Below are 22,097 nucleotides of genomic sequence, written 5' to 3' on the forward strand. Positions count from 1 at the left end.
TTTTGCACAGAATGGGACTAAGGAGAGCTCTCGGCGTTCCGCGGGCTGCTCCAAACAATGCAGTACTGTATGAGTCTCAATCGAAACCTCTTCGGCTAGCCGCTTCACAAAGTCTTTTGCTGCAAACTGGCCGCCTCAGAGAGACTGTTGCCGGGAGAGCGCTTCTACACCGCCTTCGAAAGAGATCTGAGTCCCGGGCGTACTTGGCTTTAAATACTCTTCGTTCTCTGGGTCTCGACCTTCGAGATCGACCGAAGACGTTGAAGCCACCTTGGTCCTTTCCGAGCCTCGATTGTTCCTTGACAATTCCCCACGTTCGCGCTAAGCGGAATTCTCCTTTAGCGGCAATGGGTTCGCTCGTACTGGAACATCTTGAGACCGAATATGCCAGTCATCTTCAAATTTTTACAGACGGCTCTGTGGACAAGGTGAGAGGATCTAGTGCAGCTGCTTTTCATATTCCGTCTTTGAAGTATGATTGGTCTGTTCGTTTTACTAAAGTCGTGTCCTCCACAATGGCCGAAAGCGTTGCCATTGAGGCAGCTCTAAAGAAGCTATGGTGTTGTACGCCTCAACCTACTGTCATAATTACGGATTCAAAATCTGCCCTTCAAAGGTTAGAGTACGGGTTCCCCACTGATGCCTTGAGTCTTAGATCCCTACGTCTGGTGCAGAATCTACATAGCAAAGGCTTCTCTATACGTTTTCAATGGGTGCCCTCCCACATAGGTGTCTTAGGCAACGAGATAGCAGACAACCTCGCCCATACAGCGCTCTCCGGGATTCCAGTACATGGAGTCCCTCATGAAGTCAAGCAAATGTTCAGAGATGTGGTGTTGTGCCACTTCCGTTCTTTGTGGAGCTCTCCTCATCAGCCATGTGTGACCAAGGGTCTCAAAAGGTACCAAGCCACTTTGCTGCACCGCGTTCGCACGGATTCTGCTCGTACGCCGGCGTGGATGTATAAGACTGGCCTAGCGTTGTCACCATTGCGTTCAACGTGTGGTGTGTGTGGTGACATAGAACATTACCTCTTGTGCGGTACTTTGTACAACGCGGAACGAGCTGTGTTATTCGGATCCCTCAGGAAGGCAGGAGTTCCTCACAGTTCTCTTCAGGACATTGTTTTACCGCGCGGGAGCCAGTCGAGTAGAAGGGATGCTTTTCGCCTTCTACTACTTTACCTGCAGGACACGGATTTGGCCTCCACATGGTGACCTCAGGAGTGTCTATTTAGGTTTTTGCGGACAGTGTTTCTGCGATTTCTATTTAAGTGTCGCTACGGTGGAGCAATTGCCGGCAGCAACTGCAAGGCTAATCCCACCAGTAGTTTACAACCACTCAACTCAACTCAACTCAGCATTAAAAACAGCAATAATTTATGTTCCACTCAATGAATGTGCCAGACACTTGCGAGACGGCAACTTCTTACGCCCATGAAAGAAATCGTACCGTAACTACCCCCTCTCTCCTCTCCACACTACCGACCCATCCCACCTTCCTGCCCTCTGTACAACGCACAAAAGGCAAACCTGACTGATATCCTCGGGGTCTGTCCGGCTTCCCCTCCACCCGGCAGGCCGGAGCCACTCCCAACATGGGAGGACTGGGAGACCTCACTACGCTCCACAGATCAGGCACGACAGAAGATCGTCGCCACCTGTGCGGGCAGCGTCATGGACCTTTTAGCCATGAACGTTTGAGTGCGGTGTGGTCGTGCGTGGACCCAGGGGTCCTGGGAGGCCCGAATTCCTCTACACAAAAAAGTCTTTCTCTCTCTCACTCTCATGCCGTTCAATGTGTTTAAAATTTTGTGTCTGCACCCCTTTAAAGGACTATAGACACCAAATTTTTTCTTGCGTGTTTTTTTCTTTCAAACGATATCTTAGACATTCGTATGCATGAAGCACCCTGTGGTATTTGTGTACGAACGCTAAATAATTTATAATTGAATTTTTTCTTCACGGTGTTTCGGTTTCATCGACCGCAGGACGACTGTGACGTCAAGTTGATGTTTTGGCCACGTGATGAACTGGAAAAACTTTAATATAATCACTAACAGGCTCGTCATTCCATGTCTTGGAAGATGCTGGATTAAATGTCATAGTGAATTAAATTTACATATCAGCGATTATATTACAGTTTTTCTAGTAGATCACGCGAACAAAACATCAACTTGACGCCACGGTCGTCGTTCAGTCAATGAAACCGAAACAGCACGAGAGAAGAAATTCAATCAAATTATTTAGCGGTTGTAGGAAAATACCACACGGTAATTCATGTATTCTAATGTCTAACGCATCGTTTGACAGAAGGAAACGCGCAATAAAATTACACTAACTGCCCACTGAAAGAGAAGACACTTTCGCAAGGCAGGAAAGCTACCTAAGGTACAAGATGGTAGGTTCCCAGATTATTTACCTGGATGAGATATGTGCAACGGCAGCAAGCGCAGTGTTGGTGGAAGGACAGAACAGTGAGCGTGTGCTGCTTGTGCCAAGATCAGGACAACCATGGCCTGGAGCAGGCTGCCAGGGAAGGGCCACCGCATCATTGTGATGCACATCAGCAATGAGAAAGGCCCATCAACGGCTCCCTGTATGTTTCCTGCATAAAACCAGAAAGGGTGAAGACTGCTATGAAGGAATGGATGGCAATCATTTTGAGATGTTTTCACTCATGTGAAGCAGCCAAAAGAAACATCCTGGCGAAACACAAGCAGTTGTGTCATTCACACCTGGACGAAGCAATGCCGACAACAGTTTTACACAAAGAAGCAGTTCAGCAGTAGCTGACAGAGACAACACTAATGGAACGCTATGATGCCAACAATGTGGCTCCTATAAATCATGAAGCTGCCCAAACTGTGCGTTGTCAAATAACATGTAGGAGTCGCTGTGGCGAGGGCTGGCAACGTCAAGCTCTGGCTCCCACCTTAGCTTTAACCTATGGAGTTTCTCTGGGTACAAGTTAATAATGATACCAAGAATGAGCATAAAGATTTATGGCTTCCTTTGGTTGAAGCTCCGCTCAGAGACAAGACACCAACGGTGACAGCAGAAAAGTGGAGGAATTGTGCACACCACACCATGAATAATGAAGAAAAATTCAGAGCAATCTCTGCCAGCGGCCCTCATATTCATTAACACATACGTGTTTCACAACACATAACTATGTAGCACATTGGCTCTGGGATGCATCACAATAGTAAACCAGCGCCGACATTTCTTGCACTGCAAATTAAGACTTTACATCACCAAGGTACCAGGCTTCCAAACTGTGGAAGTGGTATGCCAGGTTTAACATCCTGCAGCAACACATGGGCTATGAAGAACACCACAGTGGACGGCTCCGGATTAATTTATACCACATGGGGTTCTTCAACGTGCATTCACGTCGCACAGCGCACCATTGTTTTTATGTTTTGCCACCGTCGAAATACTGCCACTGCAGCAGGATCGGGATCGAACCAGCGACCCTGAGATCAGCAGCCGAACGCCAAAGCCACTAAGCCATGTGGTGGGTGCTTCCAAATTTTCATCTAACTGCTATTTCTATGGACTGCTTTCCTGTCGCACTAAACAATGATATACTTGCTTTAACTATTCGCTTAATAATTCTTAATGCATGCTGTTTTGTCTTCGCTGAGAACGAATAAACAACTGAGGCTCCTGAACCTTCACGCTGTCAGCAGGCAAAGGACACCTGCAGCTGCATTCCTTTAATACAAGCACATGCATCAGTTTTTGTGCTTATACGCAGGTTGGAGTGGAACGTCAATTCTTATAAATGTCCGACATGAGTATGACGACATCCATACAGACACAAGACAGCAACGGCAAGCTGCAATACGGGCACTGCCTTTGATAAAAACAACTTACTTGTGTGGTGCATTCTTTTCAGCCATCTCCTGCTTTTCGATACAGCTAACTCATTGTTAGAAGCATACAGAAGCAGTGAGCCACTCACAACTTGGCTCCGGGCCCTCCGGCTCTGCTTCTCGCATCGATTCTTTTGACTTTAAAAGCGCACTTACAACGAAAGGTGGGCGACCTGTCACATTTGCAAACAGCGCGCCTGTTTTGCACCTTGCTAGCCATGACGAAGCAAGTACGCATCGAAACGACCACTGAATGTGGGGGAAGACAGAAATACAAGAAAAGCATTTAAAGCTCTAGCGCACAAATTCAATACGACGCAAATTTTTATTTTTATCTTCGAGCAGCCACGATCTACCGCTGACGCTAATACTGTAGAAGCTTGGGCAAGTTGGTGTGACATGGTTTTTTCAGCAGCGCAGGGGACAAAGGACGTGACAAGTGCACAGACACGGCGCTGAACTTACAACTGGTTTATTGAGGTGATTTTCACTACTTAAACACAGTGGCAACCAATCTCAAATGAAAAGACAGGTACACAAAACAGATTGACGAAAATGACAATTCCTGAGCACAGGTCTACAGTGGCACAAGACCAGCTGCGCACGCATTCATCTTTGAATTTATGGATTTCATGAGCTTCAATGATTTCACGAGTGATTTTTGTTCTATTATCTGACAGCACTCGACACTGAGTGAAAACAGGATAACACGGCGGTTTTTTGTTCTTTTTTCTTTCCTCTGTGCAGTCTCTGCAATGAATGCCAAGGTGACGGGAAGCGGTGCCACTCACGTTGTTGTTGTGTTCCCGCAGCCGGTCGTTGAGGCAACGACCAGTTTGCCACGTGTAGTGCTTGCCACATGTAAGCGGAAACCTGTACACAACATTGCTGCTACATGGTACAAAACCTTTTTGGTGTTTCTTATCGCAGCCAACCATCCTTTCATTGCTGCTGTTTACAATATGGCAGAGTTTGGAGAGCTTATCGGGCGCGGAAAAAACAACGTTTACATCGGCACGCGCTCCCACCCTTTTCAGATTATGTGAAATGCGGTGTAGATAAGGAATAACCACATACTTTCTTTTTTCTTCCTTGGGCCTTTCAGTGGAATCTCTGCGGCCTGAATTAATGATTTCTCTTAGCAGGCTCTCTGATATTGCAATCAGAAGGTCGGAAGGGTATCCTGCTGCTTGTATGCGTAATACCTGATTTTGATAGCTGTCTTGCATCGCATGATGGCATGATTTTTCTAGGGCATTTCTTAAAACACAACTTTGCGATGCCGCGCTTTACAAGCTTAGAATGTGCAGAAGCGAAAGGCGTGAGGGGCTTCTGGCATCGTGGCTCGTAACGCCAGCACACATGGCTATTTTTGAGGAACATGGCAAGATCTAAAAAACGTAACTTTCCTTCACAAGGCGTTTCATGCGTCAAAACAAGAGGGTCAAGACAGGTGTGAAAATTGATAAAACTTTCGAGACCGAGGCCTCTGCGTCAGTAACTGCACATGTCATAAAAACTAAAAAATCATCTACAAACCTAAAAACACGAGCCACGCTTTCGTCTAGTTGACTATCAAGGAGCCTGTCATGGTGCGCGAGATAAATGTCGCTCAGTATCGGAGCTATGCATGAACCAATGCAGACGCCATTGCTCTGGAGGTAAACAGATTCATTCCAGGTGGAAAATGTCGAGTTAAGGTAAAAAGTAAGGAGTTCCAAGAAGTTGCTATTGCTGATGCCTGCAGAATTCTGGAAAGCTACCACACCAAAGGAATCAATGCATTCTTCAACACTTGCCAGCAGTTTCTTTTGCGGAAGGGAATAATATAAAACTTTTATATCGATAGAGCAGGCCGAAAAGCCTTTCTTTGGGTATTGTTGCAAGAAAGCGATTACTTGGTTAGAACTCTTCACCTGAAAAGGGTCGTCAATGGTTAAGAGGTTCAGCTTGTCTTGCAAAAATTAACGCGACAGATTTTTGCCATGTGCCATCCTCGGTGACTATTGCTCAAAGTGGGCAGTCCAGCTTGTGAGTTTTGGCTGTGAAGAATATCTTTAAGCAGGACCCCTTGCTTTTCTCTATACACTTGGCTAGGGATTCCAAATTCATTTGTGCACACATTTTCCGTGCTCGGGCTTTCACTTTACTTAGAGCGACATCGCTTCTCTGCCGGAAAGTTGAACTGATAGCATTTTCTGCTTTCGATAAGTAGAGCGCTTTTGGCATCACAGTAAAACCTCCCTCTTTATCAGCGTCTAATAGGGTCAGCGAATTGTTCTTTAAAAACGAAACGGTGAATTTGATTGGAATTCTACACCCGGTAGGTTTACACTTTGCCAAAATGTCCACTCCATCTGAAACACATCGGTCCACTTTAGGAGCCGCTGCTAGGCTGGAAACTTGTCTCACCATCGCAAGAAGTTCCGGTGCCGATCGCCTGGGTTCGACGGCGAACTATGGTCCTCGTCTAAGGACGTCTTGTACTTGTTCCGGCAAGGACACTTCACCATAGGTGTGGACTGGACTGAAGCTTTCCTGATGCGTCTTCTTAGTGATGGCTCGAAGCTGCGGCAGCCCGCACTGCCATAAGAATTCGGTAGTCTTGTCTGCCGTCTGAGACCACCGCCGCCATTCAAGTGCGCCATGAGCTGAAGATGTGCCGCTGTGTGCTCTCAGGAAGGGCCATTCTCTGTAGAGGCAAAATCACTCGTGAAATCATTGAAGCTCATGAAATCCATAAATTCAAAGATGAATGCGTAAGCGTTGCCTCAATAGCTCTGTCTGATAAAGAACTACGTTTCCTTGATGAGAATAGAAAAACGTGCGCAGCTGGTCTTGTGCCACTGTAGACCTGTGCTCAGGAATTGTCATTTTCGTCAATCTGTTTTGTGTATCTGTCTTTTCATTTGAGATTGGTTGCCACTGTACTTAAGTAGTGAAAATCACCTCAATAAACCAGTTGTAAGTTCAGCGCCGTGTCTGTGCACTTGTCACGTCCTTTGTTCCCTGCGCTGCTGAAAAAACCGCTGACGAGCGAAGGCACGCAGGGGACCTAAGGACGCGTTCCTGGAAAATTTTTTGTAAAGTTTTCGAGCAGCCAGCTGCGCAGAAGTACGATCCTTTACGTCACTGAAGACTTACATGAAAATATATTCGTGACTAATCAATACTCCACACAATGTAATATCAAAGCACAAGCGCATCGCAAAAGCGCGCTGAAATGGACAGGGAGAGCAGCAGACACGACCTGCTCACGCTTTGTGTCCTGGCCAACAGGCGGCGAAGCCAATGCCGTGAGCATTGCCTATAGTTTTAATGCGTCTGTGTGAAAGTATGTGCTATGCAAAATGCTGTTTATCTTTCATCATAGTTCCCAGCATGGTGTGACATTCTTCCTTGTTCAACACGTCTGCTGTACACCTAAGGCACTTGACTAAGAAGCAAACAAGTGGAGTTTTTTTTTCTCGTAATTCAATGAGAAAAAATTTTTAATTGCTACATCTACAGCAAGATAGAGACTTGGGACATACTGTGAATGGAACATGTGCATTTGCCAGCAAAATGCTTGGTGTCAGTGCATGGACAGCGTTTAATGGAAAGAAGGAGAGGCAAGAATAAGCAGGTGGAAGTGGTCGACACCCAGCACAGAATGGCCAGGAAGTGGAGATTAGTGGCGCAGCACCCTGTATGACAACTTCCCAGAGCTGGCATTGAGGTCATGCATGCACAAATTTTCCCACCACAATGTAAGATGCTAAGTACATGGCATATGCTTTAAAGGGTTCCAGGCACAAAGTTTTTCGGTGTCAGTTTATTTGCCTTCAAAGAGGCCCACGGGCCTAGCAATCATGAAAATAAGCGCAAAACACCAGTGCATAGTGTGAATAATTAATTACAAGCCATTTTGTACACAAAGCCTTTGGTCTCAGTCAGCGCCAGCGCTGAAGTGAACAACACCTGAGTTTAGCGACGTCACAATAATTAAAGCAAGTGCACCATGACATCACTCGATGTTGGTGGAAATGGTTTCGTTTATGGGGGTTAAACGTCCGAAAGCGACTCAGGCTATGAGGGACGCTGTAGTGAAGGGCTCCGCAAAATTTCCACCACCTGGGGTTCTTTAATGTGCACCGACATTGCGCGGTACACGGGCCTCTAGAATTTCACCTCCATCGAAATTCCACCAACGCGGCCGGGATCGAACCCACGTCTTTCGGGTCAGCAGCCAAACGCCATAACCACTGAGCCGCGGCGGCTGCCCGATGTGGGTGGAAATGGCAACAGGCTCATCGGACAGTATTAAAAACGGGGAGGCGGAAGAGGAAGACGACGCTGCTCGATCTGTTGTCACCTCAGCTCAGTAATTTTGCCTTGTTTTCTAGTTATTAACTAGGTTATTTCCACCCTTGGAAGACGGCCGCGTCTTTAAGGCGGTACTGTCCCTACGGGAAGGGTACAGCAGCTCCGGCGCCGGTATCCTTAAAGGGACAGCGCCATCCGAAGGAGCCCAGTGGGGCGGAGGCGGCCATGGCATCACATGGCGGGGATATGCCAGTCATCAGGGACGTCCAGCAGAGCAGTGCGTCATCATCGCTCAGTGGGGACGACTCAACTATCGTCGCCTCTGACGAGGAAGTGGCTGACATGGCAGAAATGGACAACGATGGCTTCAAAGTGGTGAGTCATCGGAAGCACCGGACAGTCGGCATCCCAGTGATAGTTCAGCCAAAAGAGAAAGGTGTTGACTTCAGAGAGTGGAACCCTATCAGGCTGTTCGATGATATTAAAGTACTACTGGGATCTGCTCCGATTCGCAGTCGCTTCACAACGCAAGGGGCTCTTCATCTAGATATCTCAACGGAAGAGCAAGTAGACATTCTTCTGCGGTGCTCTCCGATCGGTGGCATACGAGTTCCAAGCCCGGTTGCCACACTCCTACATGACTAACACATGTGTTATAAGGGGAAGTACCAGTGTGGTATTCGGAAAGTGCCCTTCTTGACTACTTGAAACCGCAAGGAGTTCTGCACGTGCGACGGTTAATGCGCCGGGTGGAGCCTGGAGAACAACAATGGGCAGCGAAGCCTACAAACTCTATTGTGCTAACGTTTGCTCCCGACACCGAGCGCCCTGGATTAATTGACCTTGGTTTCACCAAACATGCAGTCCACGAGTTCGTTGAAACTCCTCCCCGGTGCTTCAGGTGCCACCGCTTTGGACATGTAGCGAGAGTTTGCAACAAAGATCAACGTTGCAAGCGGTGTGGTGGTGGCCATGATTACAAAGAGTGCAAGGCAGATTTTGCTTGCGCTAATTGTGGAGGTGACCATCCAGCGAGTTTCAGTGGCTGCACATTCCGTGTAAGCGCCTTACACCGTCGCAAGTCCTTCATTAGTGGCCCCAAACCACAACCTACTGAGAAGCCGATACATGGAAGTGAAGGGTTCCCTGCGCTCGAGTCGGAAGCTCGGGACGTGGTAGCAAGCGACGTCGCTGCACGACCTGATCCGAGCAAGTCGGCAACGGCCTCCGAGGGCGAGCTGGCTGTTCGATCTGCTTCTGCAAAAAGTGTCCATGTTCCTCAGCGACCAGATCACAGCAAGACTCGACAACAAGGAGGACATCCCCTTGCCTTAAAAGAGATGCAGACACCAGCTACCGTGGCCAAGAGTGGGTCCCAGTCCACGTCTTTTGTCGAAGTGGTGTGCCAGTGCGTGCAGCAAAATAAGGAGCTCAAAAGCCGGAATCTTTCCGACCTTCTACGCGTTTTGTTTGATGTCCTGCGTTCTTATAGCCAAGCGATGCAGCCTGGCACTTTGAAGAACTTTATACAGCTGGTGCTTTCCTTTGAGACCTTGATCGCCGCCTTCGCAGAGAACTTCAACTCCTAGATGGCTAGTTTACTTCAACCTGTTGCAACTAAAAACCCTAGAAAAGTGCCGTTTATCATGCAATGGAACTGCGCTGGGATTATAAGTCGATTAGCAGAACTAAAATTGTTCTTGAAAGAGACCTGTGTTCCAGTACTGGCCCTCTCGGAGGCTGGCTTGCCAAGCGGGAGGTCTTTGCCGGGATACGTCGCCCACAAGAATTGCAGCATAAAGTCTTTTCCCGCAGGAAGTGCCGCCCTTTACATACGAAGGGAGATTCCTCATGTGGCTTTGAACGTCACCGATCTTTGCACTGACAGTATTGAGGTAGTGGCTGTGAGGATTCGGCTCGCCTTCCGATCTCTGTCCATTGCATCAGTATACGTGTCCCCGCGGAAGAAGGTCGATATGGCTTTGTTCCTCCAGCAACTTTGTGACCGCTGCCCAGCACCCAGAATCATCTGCGCTGACTTCAACGCCCACCACCCTGCCTGGGGTGACAGGAACACAGATCCTCGCGGACGCCAACTTGTAAAAGTCATCGACAGTTTGGACCTGTGCGTGGCCAATGACGGAAGTCCCACTTTCTTTCGGCCTCCAACCTCACCCACATCTATACCCCTAACCTTACATTCACCTGACGTCCGTGTGCAGTGGTCAACTAGAGCTGACCGAATGGGAAGTGATCACTACCCGATATTTGTGTTTACTGCCGACTTCCATCTGCGTGGTCCTAAAATTTGCCACGTTGTTAATTGGGACAAATACAGGGAGCACTTAGCCTGTGTTTCCGGTGATGTGACAGACAAAATGATTTATGCTAAGATGGCTGCTACCACGGCGCTCAAGCTACCTGATCATTTTCCGACTCCGGATGTAAAACTCAGGAACCTCTGCGCAGCGCGCAGAAGGGCGGAGCGACAACTGTTGCGGAAGAAGGACGACAGAGCCTTGAAGACAACTTTCAACAGGCTCAACTCTGCCATTAGACGTCATGCGAACAAGCTCTGTAGGTCCCAGTGGGCATCCTTTTGCGCTAGTTTGACTGTTTTCTCACCGATAACGAGAATTTGGCGTGTCGTTGGCAGTCCTGCTGGTGGCTCTCGTCCGAGTAAACCTTTCGAGGCGCTTGCATTGCGTACGCAGAAACATCTCGTGTGCTTGGCAGAGGAATTTGCGGATGCATTTGTAAATTCCAGACCAGGCATTCATCCCTGCGCTCTGCCTGCTACGTCTCCGTCTGTTATGGACGCCCCGTTCACACTTCGAGAACTACAGACAGCGCTCCGCAGCCTGCGGCGTCGCTGTGCACCAGGTCCTGACGGCATTACCAATCAAATGTTACAGAACCTGCCTCTGGAACACCGGAAGATGCTCCTAACCTATCTCAATCGACTGTGGGAGTCTGGTGACGTTCCCCCTTCATGGAAGGTGGCTTGTGTAGTCCCACTGCTGAAGGCCAGCAAAGAGATGACAGACGCGGCCTCGTATCGTCCTGTATCGCTGACGTCGTGTGTGGCTAAGCTCATGGAGAAGATGGCAAGTAAGCGTTTGTCTTGGTGGCTTGAGGATAGAAGGGCACTACCAACATGCATGACTGGATTCCGCACAGGTTTATGCGCGCAAGATAGCGTCCTGGACTTGATAAGCCACGTTGAACATCAGAGTGCTTTTGGACTTTCAACACTAGCTATTTTCCTAGACGTATCAAAGGCTTATGATAGCGTCCTCCAGAGCTCAATACTGAATAGTCTGAGGGTCGTAGGCGTCCAGGGCTATCTTCTGCGATTCATTCACTCATTTCTCAGTGATCGTAAATTTCGAGTGCGGTTAGGCAGTACAATGAGCTCCGAAAGGGCGGTATCGCCAGGGGTACCTCAGGGTAGTGTCCTGTCCCCAACGCTCTTTAATGTTGTCATGGCCGGTCTTGCCGCAAAAGTACAAAAACATTGTAGGCATGTCCATATGTCGATATATGCAGACGACATTTGTCTTTGGTTAACCGGATATCAACACAAACGCTTAGCTCTATTAGCGCGACAGGCCGTGCTTTCAGTTAAAAGTTACCTTCAAGGTGTTGGGTTGACTCTCTCGGTGGAAAAATCTGGCTTTGTCCTGTTTCCAGGTAGGGGACGATGGTATGCGCGGCTGAGCATAGACCTTGATCAGTCTTGCCTTCGTCAGGTTAACCACATACGTTTTTTGGGCGTCACTATTGACTCACGTCTACAGTGGCGACGAGCTGTTGGACTCGATTGTGGCTTCACTATCTTCGCCGCGTCTCAATGTGCTTCGTAGAGTTGCTAGTGAGCAATGGGGAAACCATCCTGCTTCAATGATCAGGCTTCACGATGCCCTGGTGACAAGTCGCATAATGTACCAGCTCCCTTTAATTTCCCCCTCGGTATCGCAGCTGGAACGCCTTGAGGTTTTGCACAGAATGGGACTAAGGAGAGCTCTCGGCGTTCCGCGGGCTGCTCCAAACAATGCAGTACTGTATGAGTCTCAATCGAAACCTCTTCGGCTAGCCGCTTCACAAAGTCTTTTGCTGCAAACTGGCCGCCTCAGAGAGACTGTTGCCGGGAGAGCGCTTCTACACCGCCTTCGAAAGAGATCTGAGTCCCGGGCGTACTTGGCTTTAAATACTCTTCGTTCTCTGGGTCTCGACCTTCGAGATCGACCGAAGACGTTGAAGCCACCTTGGTCCTTTCCGAGCCTCGATTGTTCCTTGACAATTCCCCACGTTCGCGCTAAGCGGAATTCTCCTTTAGCGGCAATGGGTTCGCTCGTACTGGAACATCTTGAGACCGAATATGCCAGTCATCTTCAAATTTTTACAGACGGCTCTGTGGACAAGGTGAGAGGATCTAGTGCAGCTGCTTTTCATATTCCGTCTTTGAAGTATGATTGGTCTGTTCGTTTTACTAAAGTCGTGTCCTCCACAATGGCCGAAAGCGTTGCCATTGAGGCAGCTCTAAAGAAGCTATGGTGTTGTACGCCTCAACCTACTGTCATAATTACGGATTCAAAATCTGCCCTTCAAAGGTTAGAGTACGGGTTCCCCACTGATGCCTTGAGTCTTAGATCCCTACGTCTGGTGCAGAATCTACATAGCAAAGGCTTCTCTATACGTTTTCAATGGGTGCCCTCCCACATAGGTGTCTTAGGCAACGAGATAGCAGACAACCTCGCCCATACAGCGCTCTCCGGGATTCCAGTACATGGAGTCCCTCATGAAGTCAAGCAAATGTTCAGAGATGTGGTGTTGTGCCACTTCCGTTCTTTGTGGAGCTCTCCTCATCAGCCATGTGTGACCAAGGGTCTCAAAAGGTACCAAGCCACTTTGCTGCACCGCGTTCGCACGGATTCTGCTCGTACGCCGGCGTGGATGTATAAGACTGGCCTAGCGTTGTCACCATTGCGTTCAACGTGTGGTGTGTGTGGTGACATAGAACATTACCTCTTGTGCGGTACTTTGTACAACGCGGAACGAGCTGTGTTATTCGGATCCCTCAGGAAGGCAGGAGTTCCTCACAGTTCTCTTCAGGACATTGTTTTACCGCGCGGGAGCCAGTCGAGTAGAAGGGATGCTTTTCGCCTTCTACTACTTTACCTGCAGGACACGGATTTGGCCTCCACATGGTGACCTCAGGAGTGTCTATTTAGGTTTTTGCGGACAGTGTTTCTGCGATTTCTATTTAAGTGTCGCTACGGTGGAGCAATTGCCGGCAGCAACTGCAAGGCTAATCCCACCAGTAGTTTACAACCACTCAACTCAACTCAACTCAGCATTAAAAACAGCAATAATTTATGTTCCACTCAATGAATGTGCCAGACACTTGCGAGACGGCAACTTCTTACGCCCATGAAAGAAATCGTACCGTAACTACCCCCTCTCTCCTCTCCACACTACCGACCCATCCCACCTTCCTGCCCTCTGTACAACGCACAAAAGGCAAACCTGACTGATATCCTCGGGGTCTGTCCGGCTTCCCCTCCACCCGGCAGGCCGGAGCCACTCCCAACATGGGAGGACTGGGAGACCTCACTACGCTCCACAGATCAGGCACGACAGAAGATCGTCGCCACCTGTGCGGGCAGCGTCATGGACCTTTTAGCCATGAACGTTTGAGTGCGGTGTGGTCGTGCGTGGACCCAGGGGTCCTGGGAGGCCCGAATTCCTCTACACAAAAAAGTCTTTCTCTCTCTCACTCTCATGCCGTTCAATGTGTTTAAAATTTTGTGTCTGCACCCCTTTAAAGGACTATAGACACCAAATTTTTTCTTGCGTGTTTTTTTCTTTCAAACGATATCTTAGACATTCGTATGCATGAAGCACCCTGTGGTATTTGTGTACGAACGCTAAATAATTTATAATTGAATTTTTTCTTCACGGTGTTTCGGTTTCATCGACCGCAGGACGACTGTGACGTCAAGTTGATGTTTTGGCCACGTGATGAACTGGAAAAACTTTAATATAATCACTAACAGGCTCGTCATTCCATGTCTTGGAAGATGCTGGATTAAATGTCATAGTGAATTAAATTTACATATCAGCGATTATATTACAGTTTTTCTAGTAGATCACGCGAACAAAACATCAACTTGACGCCACGGTCGTCGTTCAGTCAATGAAACCGAAACAGCACGAGAGAAGAAATTCAATCAAATTATTTAGCGGTTGTAGGAAAATACCACACGGTAATTCATGTATTCTAATGTCTAACGCATCGTTTGACAGAAGGAAACGCGCAATAAAATTACACTAACTGCCCACTGAAAGAGAAGACACTTTCGCAAGGCAGGAAAGCTACCTAAGGTACAAGATGGTAGGTTCCCAGATTATTTACCTGGATGAGATATGTGCAACGGCAGCAAGCGCAGTGTTGGTGGAAGGACAGAACAGTGAGCGTGTGCTGCTTGTGCCAAGATCAGGACAACCATGGCCTGGAGCAGGCTGCCAGGGAAGGGCCACCGCATCATTGTGATGCACATCAGCAATGAGAAAGGCCCATCAACGGCTCCCTGTATGTTTCCTGCATAAAACCAGAAAGGGTGAAGACTGCTATGAAGGAATGGATGGCAATCATTTTGAGATGTTTTCACTCATGTGAAGCAGCCAAAAGAAACATCCTGGCGAAACACAAGCAGTTGTGTCATTCACACCTGGACGAAGCAATGCCGACAACAGTTTTACACAAAGAAGCAGTTCAGCAGTAGCTGACAGAGACAACACTAATGGAACGCTATGATGCCAACAATGTGGCTCCTATAAATCATGAAGCTGCCCAAACTGTGCGTTGTCAAATAACATGTAGGAGTCGCTGTGGCGAGGGCTGGCAACGTCAAGCTCTGGCTCCCACCTTAGCTTTAACCTATGGAGTTTCTCTGGGTACAAGTTAATAATGATACCAAGAATGAGCATAAAGATTTATGGCTTCCTTTGGTTGAAGCTCCGCTCAGAGACAAGACACCAACGGTGACAGCAGAAAAGTGGAGGAATTGTGCACACCACACCATGAATAATGAAGAAAAATTCAGAGCAATCTCTGCCAGCGGCCCTCATATTCATTAACACATACGTGTTTCACAACACATAACTATGTAGCACATTGGCTCTGGGATGCATCACAATAGTAAACCAGCGCCGACATTTCTTGCACTGCAAATTAAGACTTTACATCACCAAGGTACCAGGCTTCCAAACTGTGGAAGTGGTATGCCAGGTTTAACATCCTCAAGCAACACATGGTCTATGAAGAACACCACAGTGGACGGCTCCGGATTAATTTATACCACATGGGGTTCTTCAACGTGCATTCACGTCGCACAGCGCACCATTGTTTTTATGTTTTGCCACCGTCGAAATACTGCCACTGCAGCAGGATCGGGATCGAACCAGCGACCCTGAGATCAGCAGCCGAACGCCAAAGCCACTAAGCCATGTGGTGGGTGCTTCCAAATTTTCATCTAACTGCTATTTCTATGGACTGCTTTCCTGTCGCACTAAACAATGATATACTTGCTTTAACTATTCGCTTAATAATTCTTAATGCATGCTGTTTTGTCTTCGCTGAGAACGAATAAACAACTGAGGCTCCTGAACCTTCACGCTGTCAGCAGGCAAAGGACACCTGCAGCTGCATTCCTTTAATACAAGCACATGCATCAGTTTTTGTGCTTATACGCAGGTTGGAGTGGAACGTCAATTCTTATAAATGTCCGACATGAGTATGACGACATCCATACAGACACAAGACAGCAACGGCAAGCTGCAATACGGGCACTGCCTTTGATAAAAACAACTTACTTGTGTGGTGCATTCTTTTCAGCCATCTCCTGCTTTTCGATACAGCTAACTCATTGTTAGAAGCATACAGAAGCAGTGAGCCACTCACAACTTGGCTCCGGGCCCTCCGGCTCTGCTTCTCGCATCGATTCTTTTGACTTTAAAAGCGCACTTACAACGAAAGGTGGGCGACCTGTCACATTTGCAAACAGCGCGCCTGTTTTGCACCTTGCTAGCCATGACGAAGCAAGTACGCATCGAAACGACCACTGAATGTGGGGGAAGACAGAAATACAAGAAAAGCATTTAAAGCTCTAGCGCACAAATTCAATACGACGCAAATTTTTATTTTTATCTTCGAGCAGCCACGATCTACCGCTGACGCTAATACTGTAGAAGCTTGGGCAAGTTGGTGTGACATGGTTTTTTCAGCAGCGCAGGGGACAAAGGACGTGACAAGTGCACAGACACGGCGCTGAACTTACAACTGGTTTATTGAGGTGATTTTCACTACTTAAACACAGTGGCAACCAATCTCAAATGAAAAGACAGGTACACAAAACAGATTGACGAAAATGACAATTCCTGAGCACAGGTCTACAGTGGCACAAGACCAGCTGCGCACGCATTCATCTTTGAATTTATGGATTTCATGAGCTTCAATGATTTCACGAGTGATTTTTGTTCTATTATCTGACAGCACTCGACACTGAGTGAAAACAGGATAACACGGCGGTTTTTTGTTCTTTTTTCTTTCCTCTGTGCAGTCTCTGCAATGAATGCCAAGGTGACGGGAAGCGGTGCCACTCACGTTGTTGTTGTGTTCCCGCAGCCGGTCGTTGAGGCAACGACCAGTTTGCCACGTGTAGTGCTTGCCACATGTAAGCGGAAACCTGTACACAACATTGCTGCTACATGGTACAAAACCTTTTTGGTGTTTCTTATCGCAGCCAACCATCCTTTCATTGCTGCTGTTTACAATATGGCAGAGTTTGGAGAGCTTATCGGGCGCGGAAAAAACAACGTTTACATCGGCACGCGCTCCCACCCTTTTCAGATTATGTGAAATGCGGTGTAGATAAGGAATAACCACATACTTTCTTTTTTCTTCCTTGGGCCTTTCAGTGGAATCTCTGCGGCCTGAATTAATGATTTCTCTTAGCAGGCTCTCTGATATTGCAATCAGAAGGTCGGAAGGGTATCCTGCTGCTTGTATGCGTAATACCTGATTTTGATAGCTGTCTTGCATCGCATGATGGCATGATTTTTCTAGGGCATTTCTTAAAACACAACTTTGCGATGCCGCGCTTTACAAGCTTAGAATGTGCAGAAGCGAAAGGCGTGAGGGGCTTCTGGCATCGTGGCTCGTAACGCCAGCACACATGGCTATTTTTGAGGAACATGGCAAGATCTAAAAAACGTAACTTTCCTTCACAAGGCGTTTCATGCGTCAAAACAAGAGGGTCAAGACAGGTGTGAAAATTGATAAAACTTTCGAGACCGAGGCCTCTGCGTCAGTAACTGCACATGTCATAAAAACTAAAAAATCATCTACAAACCTAAAAACACGAGCCACGCTTTCGTCTAGTTGACTATCAAGGAGCCTGTCATGGTGCGCGAGATAAATGTCGCTCAGTATCGGAGCTATGCATGAACCAATGCAGACGCCATTGCTCTGGAGGTAAACAGATTCATTCCAGGTGGAAAATGTCGAGTTAAGGTAAAAAGTAAGGAGTTCCAAGAAGTTGCTATTGCTGATGCCTGCAGAATTCTGGAAAGCTACCACACCAAAGGAATCAATGCATTCTTCAACACTTGCCAGCAGTTTCTTTTGCGGAAGGGAATAATATAAAACTTTTATATCGATAGAGCAGGCCGAAAAGCCTTTCTTTGGGTATTGTTGCAAGAAAGCGATTACTTGGTTAGAACTCTTCACCTGAAAAGGGTCGTCAATGGTTAAGAGGTTCAGCTTGTCTTGCAAAAATTAACGCGACAGATTTTTGCCATGTGCCATCCTCGGTGACTATTGCTCAAAGTGGGCAGTCCAGCTTGTGAGTTTTGGCTGTGAAGAATATCTTTAAGCAGGACCCCTTGCTTTTCTCTATACACTTGGCTAGGGATTCCAAATTCATTTGTGCACACATTTTCCGTGCTCGGGCTTTCACTTTACTTAGAGCGACATCGCTTCTCTGCCGGAAAGTTGAACTGATAGCATTTTCTGCTTTCGATAAGTAGAGCGCTTTTGGCATCACAGTAAAACCTCCCTCTTTATCAGCGTCTAATAGGGTCAGCGAATTGTTCTTTAAAAACGAAACGGTGAATTTGATTGGAATTCTACACCCGGTAGGTTTACACTTTGCCAAAATGTCCACTCCATCTGAAACACATCGGTCCACTTTAGGAGCCGCTGCTAGGCTGGAAACTTGTCTCACCATCGCAAGAAGTTCCGGTGCCGATCGCCTGGGTTCGACGGCGAACTATGGTCCTCGTCTAAGGACGTCTTGTACTTGTTCCGGCAAGGACACTTCACCATAGGTGTGGACTGGACTGAAGCTTTCCTGATGCGTCTTCTTAGTGATGGCTCGAAGCTGCGGCAGCCCGCACTGCCATAAGAATTCGGTAGTCTTGTCTGCCGTCTGAGACCACCGCCGCCATTCAAGTGCGCCATGAGCTGAAGATGTGCCGCTGTGTGCTCTCAGGAAGGGCCATTCTCTGTAGAGGCAAAATCACTCGTGAAATCATTGAAGCTCATGAAATCCATAAATTCAAAGATGAATGCGTAAGCATTGCCTCAATAGCTCTGTCTGATAAAGAACTACGTTTCCTTGATGAGAATAGAAAAACGTGCGCAGCTGGTCTTGTGCCACTGTAGACCTGTGCTCAGGAATTGTCATTTTCGTCAATCTGTTTTGTGTATCTGTCTTTTCATTTGAGATTGGTTGCCACTGTACTTAAGTAGTGAAAATCACCTCAATAAACCAGTTGTAAGTTCAGCGCCGTGTCTGTGCACTTGTCACGTCCTTTGTTCCCTGCGCTGCTGAAAAAACCGCTGACGAGCGAAGGCACGCAGGGGACCTAAGGACGCGTTCCTGGAAAATTTTTTGTAAAGTTTTCGAGCAGCCAGCTGCGCAGAAGTACGATCCTTTACGTCACTGAAGACTTACATGAAAATATATTCGTGACTAATCAATACTCCACACAATGTAATATCAAAGCACAAGCGCATCGCAAAAGCGCGCTGAAATGGACAGGGAGAGCAGCAGACACGACCTGCTCACGCTTTGTGTCCTGGCCAACAGGCGGCGAAGCCAATGCCGTGAGCATTGCCTATAGTTTTAATGCGTCTGTGTGAAAGTATGTGCTATGCAAAATGCTGTTTATCTTTCATCATAGTTCCCAGCATGGTGTGACATTCTTCCTTGTTCAACACGTCTGCTGTACACCTAAGGCACTTGACTAAGAAGCAAACAAGTGGAGTTTTTTTTTCTCGTAATTCAATGAGAAAAAATTTTTAATTGCTACATCTACAGCAAGATAGAGACTTGGGACATACTGTGAATGGAACATGTGCATTTGCCAGCAAAATGCTTGGTGTCAGTGCATGGACAGCGTTTAATGGAAAGAAGGAGAGGCAAGAATAAGCAGGTGGAAGTGGTCGACACCCAGCACAGAATGGCCAGGAAGTGGAGATTAGTGGCGCAGCACCCTGTATGACAACTTCCCAGAGCTGGCATTGAGGTCATGCATGCACAAATTTTCCCACCACAATGTAAGATGCTAAGTACATGGCATATGCTTTAAAGGGTTCCAGGCACAAAGTTTTTCGGTGTCAGTTTATTTGCCTTCAAAGAGGCCCACGGGCCTAGCAATCATGAAAATAAGCGCAAAACACCAGTGCATAGTGTGAATAATTAATTACAAGCCATTTTGTACACAAAGCCTTTGGTCTCAGTCAGCGCCAGCGCTGAAGTGAACAACACCTGAGTTTAGCGACATCACAATAATTAAAGCAAGTGCACCATGACATCACTCGATGTTGGTGGAAATGGTTTCGTTTATGGGGGTTAAACGTCCGAAAGCGACTCAGGCTATGAGGGACGCTGTAGTGAAGGGCTCCGCAAAATTTCCACCACCTGGGGTTCTTTAATGTGCACCGACATTGCGCGGTACACGGGCCTCTAGAATTTCACCTCCATCGAAATTCCACCAACGCGGCCGGGATCGAACCCACGTCTTTCGGGTCAGCAGCCAAACGCCATAACCACTGAGCCGCGGCGGCTGCCCGATGTGGGTGGAAATGGCAACAGGCTCATCGGACAGTATTAAAAACGGGGAGGCGGAAGAGGAAGACGACGCTGCTCGATCTGTTGTCACCTCAGCTCAGTAATTTTGCCTTGTTTTCTAGTTATTAACTAGGTTATTTCCACCCTTGGAAGACGGCCGCGTCTTTAAGGCGGTACTGTCCCTACGGGAAGGGTACAGCAGCTCCGGCGCCGGTATCCTTAAAGGGACAGCGCCATCCGAAGGAGCCCAGTGGGGCGGAGGCGGCCATGGCATCACATGGCGGGGATATGCCAGTCATCAGGGACGTCCAGCAGAGCAGTGCGTCATCATCGCTCAGTGGGGACGACTCAACTATCGTCGCCTCTGACGAGGAAGTGGCTGACATGGCAGAAATGGACAACGATGGCTTCAAAGTGGTGAGTCATCGGAAGCACCGGACAGTCGGCATCCCAGTGATAGTTCAGCCAAAAGAGAAAGGTGTTGACTTCAGAGAGTGGAACCCTATCAGGCTGTTCGATGATATTAAAGTACTACTGGGATCTGCTCCGATTCGCAGTCGCTTCACAACGCAAGGGGCTCTTCATCTAGATATCTCAACGGAAGAGCAAGTAGACATTCTTCTGCGGTGCTCTCCGATCGGTGGCATACGAGTTCCAAGCCCGGTTGCCACACTCCTACATGACTAACACATGTGTTATAAGGGGAAGTACCAGTGTGGTATTCGGAAAGTGCCCTTCTTGACTACTTGAAACCGCAAGGAGTTCTGCACGTGCGACGGTTAATGCGCCGGGTGGAGCCTGGAGAACAACAATGGGCAGCGAAGCCTACAAACTCTATTGTGCTAACGTTTGCTCCCGACACCGAGCGCCCTGGATTAATTGACCTTGGTTTCACCAAACATGCAGTCCACGAGTTCGTTGAAACTCCTCCCCGGTGCTTCAGGTGCCACCGCTTTGGACATGTAGCGAGAGTTTGCAACAAAGATCAACGTTGCAAGCGGTGTGGTGGTGGCCATGATTACAAAGAGTGCAAGGCAGATTTTGCTTGCGCTAATTGTGGAGGTGACCATCCAGCGAGTTTCAGTGGCTGCACATTCCGTGTAAGCGCCTTACACCGTCGCAAGTCCTTCATTAGTGGCCCCAAACCACAACCTACTGAGAAGCCGATACATGGAAGTGAAGGGTTCCCTGCGCTCGAGTCGGAAGCTCGGGACGTGGTAGCAAGCGACGTCGCTGCACGACCTGATCCGAGCAAGTCGGCAACGGCCTCCGAGGGCGAGCTGGCTGTTCGATCTGCTTCTGCAAAAAGTGTCCATGTTCCTCAGCGACCAGATCACAGCAAGACTCGACAACAAGGAGGACATCCCCTTGCCTTAAAAGAGATGCAGACACCAGCTACCGTGGCCAAGAGTGGGTCCCAGTCCACGTCTTTTGTCGAAGTGGTGTGCCAGTGCGTGCAGCAAAATAAGGAGCTCAAAAGCCGGAATCTTTCCGACCTTCTACGCGTTTTGTTTGATGTCCTGCGTTCTTATAGCCAAGCGATGCAGCCTGGCACTTTGAAGAACTTTATACAGCTGGTGCTTTCCTTTGAGACCTTGATCGCCGCCTTCGCAGAGAACTTCAACTCCTAGATGGCTAGTTTACTTCAACCTGTTGCAACTAAAAACCCTAGAAAAGTGCCGTTTATCATGCAATGGAACTGCGCTGGGATTATAAGTCGATTAGCAGAACTAAAATTGTTCTTGAAAGAGACCTGTGTTCCAGTACTGGCC

The 22,097-nt window shown here is 47.9% G+C and overlaps 1 protein-coding gene across 5 annotated transcripts in view; it reads right to left on the minus strand.

The window, feature by feature from the left end:
- The window catches only part of LOC144115132 (uncharacterized), a 61,849-nt gene that overhangs the window by 30,394 nt on the left and 9,358 nt on the right, over positions 1–22,097 (minus strand). For 3 of the 5 annotated variants that reach the window (XR_013311261.1, XM_077649307.1, XM_077649305.1), the window contains exons 3-4: positions 14,604–14,789; positions 2,422–2,607 (exon numbers count right to left, since the gene is read on the minus strand). Coding sequence is in view for 4 of the 5 variants with exons in the window: in XM_077649307.1 (XP_077505433.1) it covers positions 2,422–2,607; positions 14,604–14,789 (372 nt within the window). In the remaining variant the exon portion in view is untranslated. Of the gene's footprint in view, positions 1–2,421; positions 2,608–14,603; positions 14,790–18,474; positions 18,755–19,206; positions 19,298–22,097 lie in introns of those variants that run through there. The other 2 variants (XM_077649309.1, XM_077649308.1) reach the window with 2 other exon arrangements.

The sequence above is a fragment of the Amblyomma americanum genome, chromosome 1 (assembly GCF_052857255.1).
Source record: "Amblyomma americanum isolate KBUSLIRL-KWMA chromosome 1, ASM5285725v1, whole genome shotgun sequence".
Taxonomy (NCBI): domain Eukaryota; kingdom Metazoa; phylum Arthropoda; class Arachnida; order Ixodida; family Ixodidae; genus Amblyomma; species Amblyomma americanum.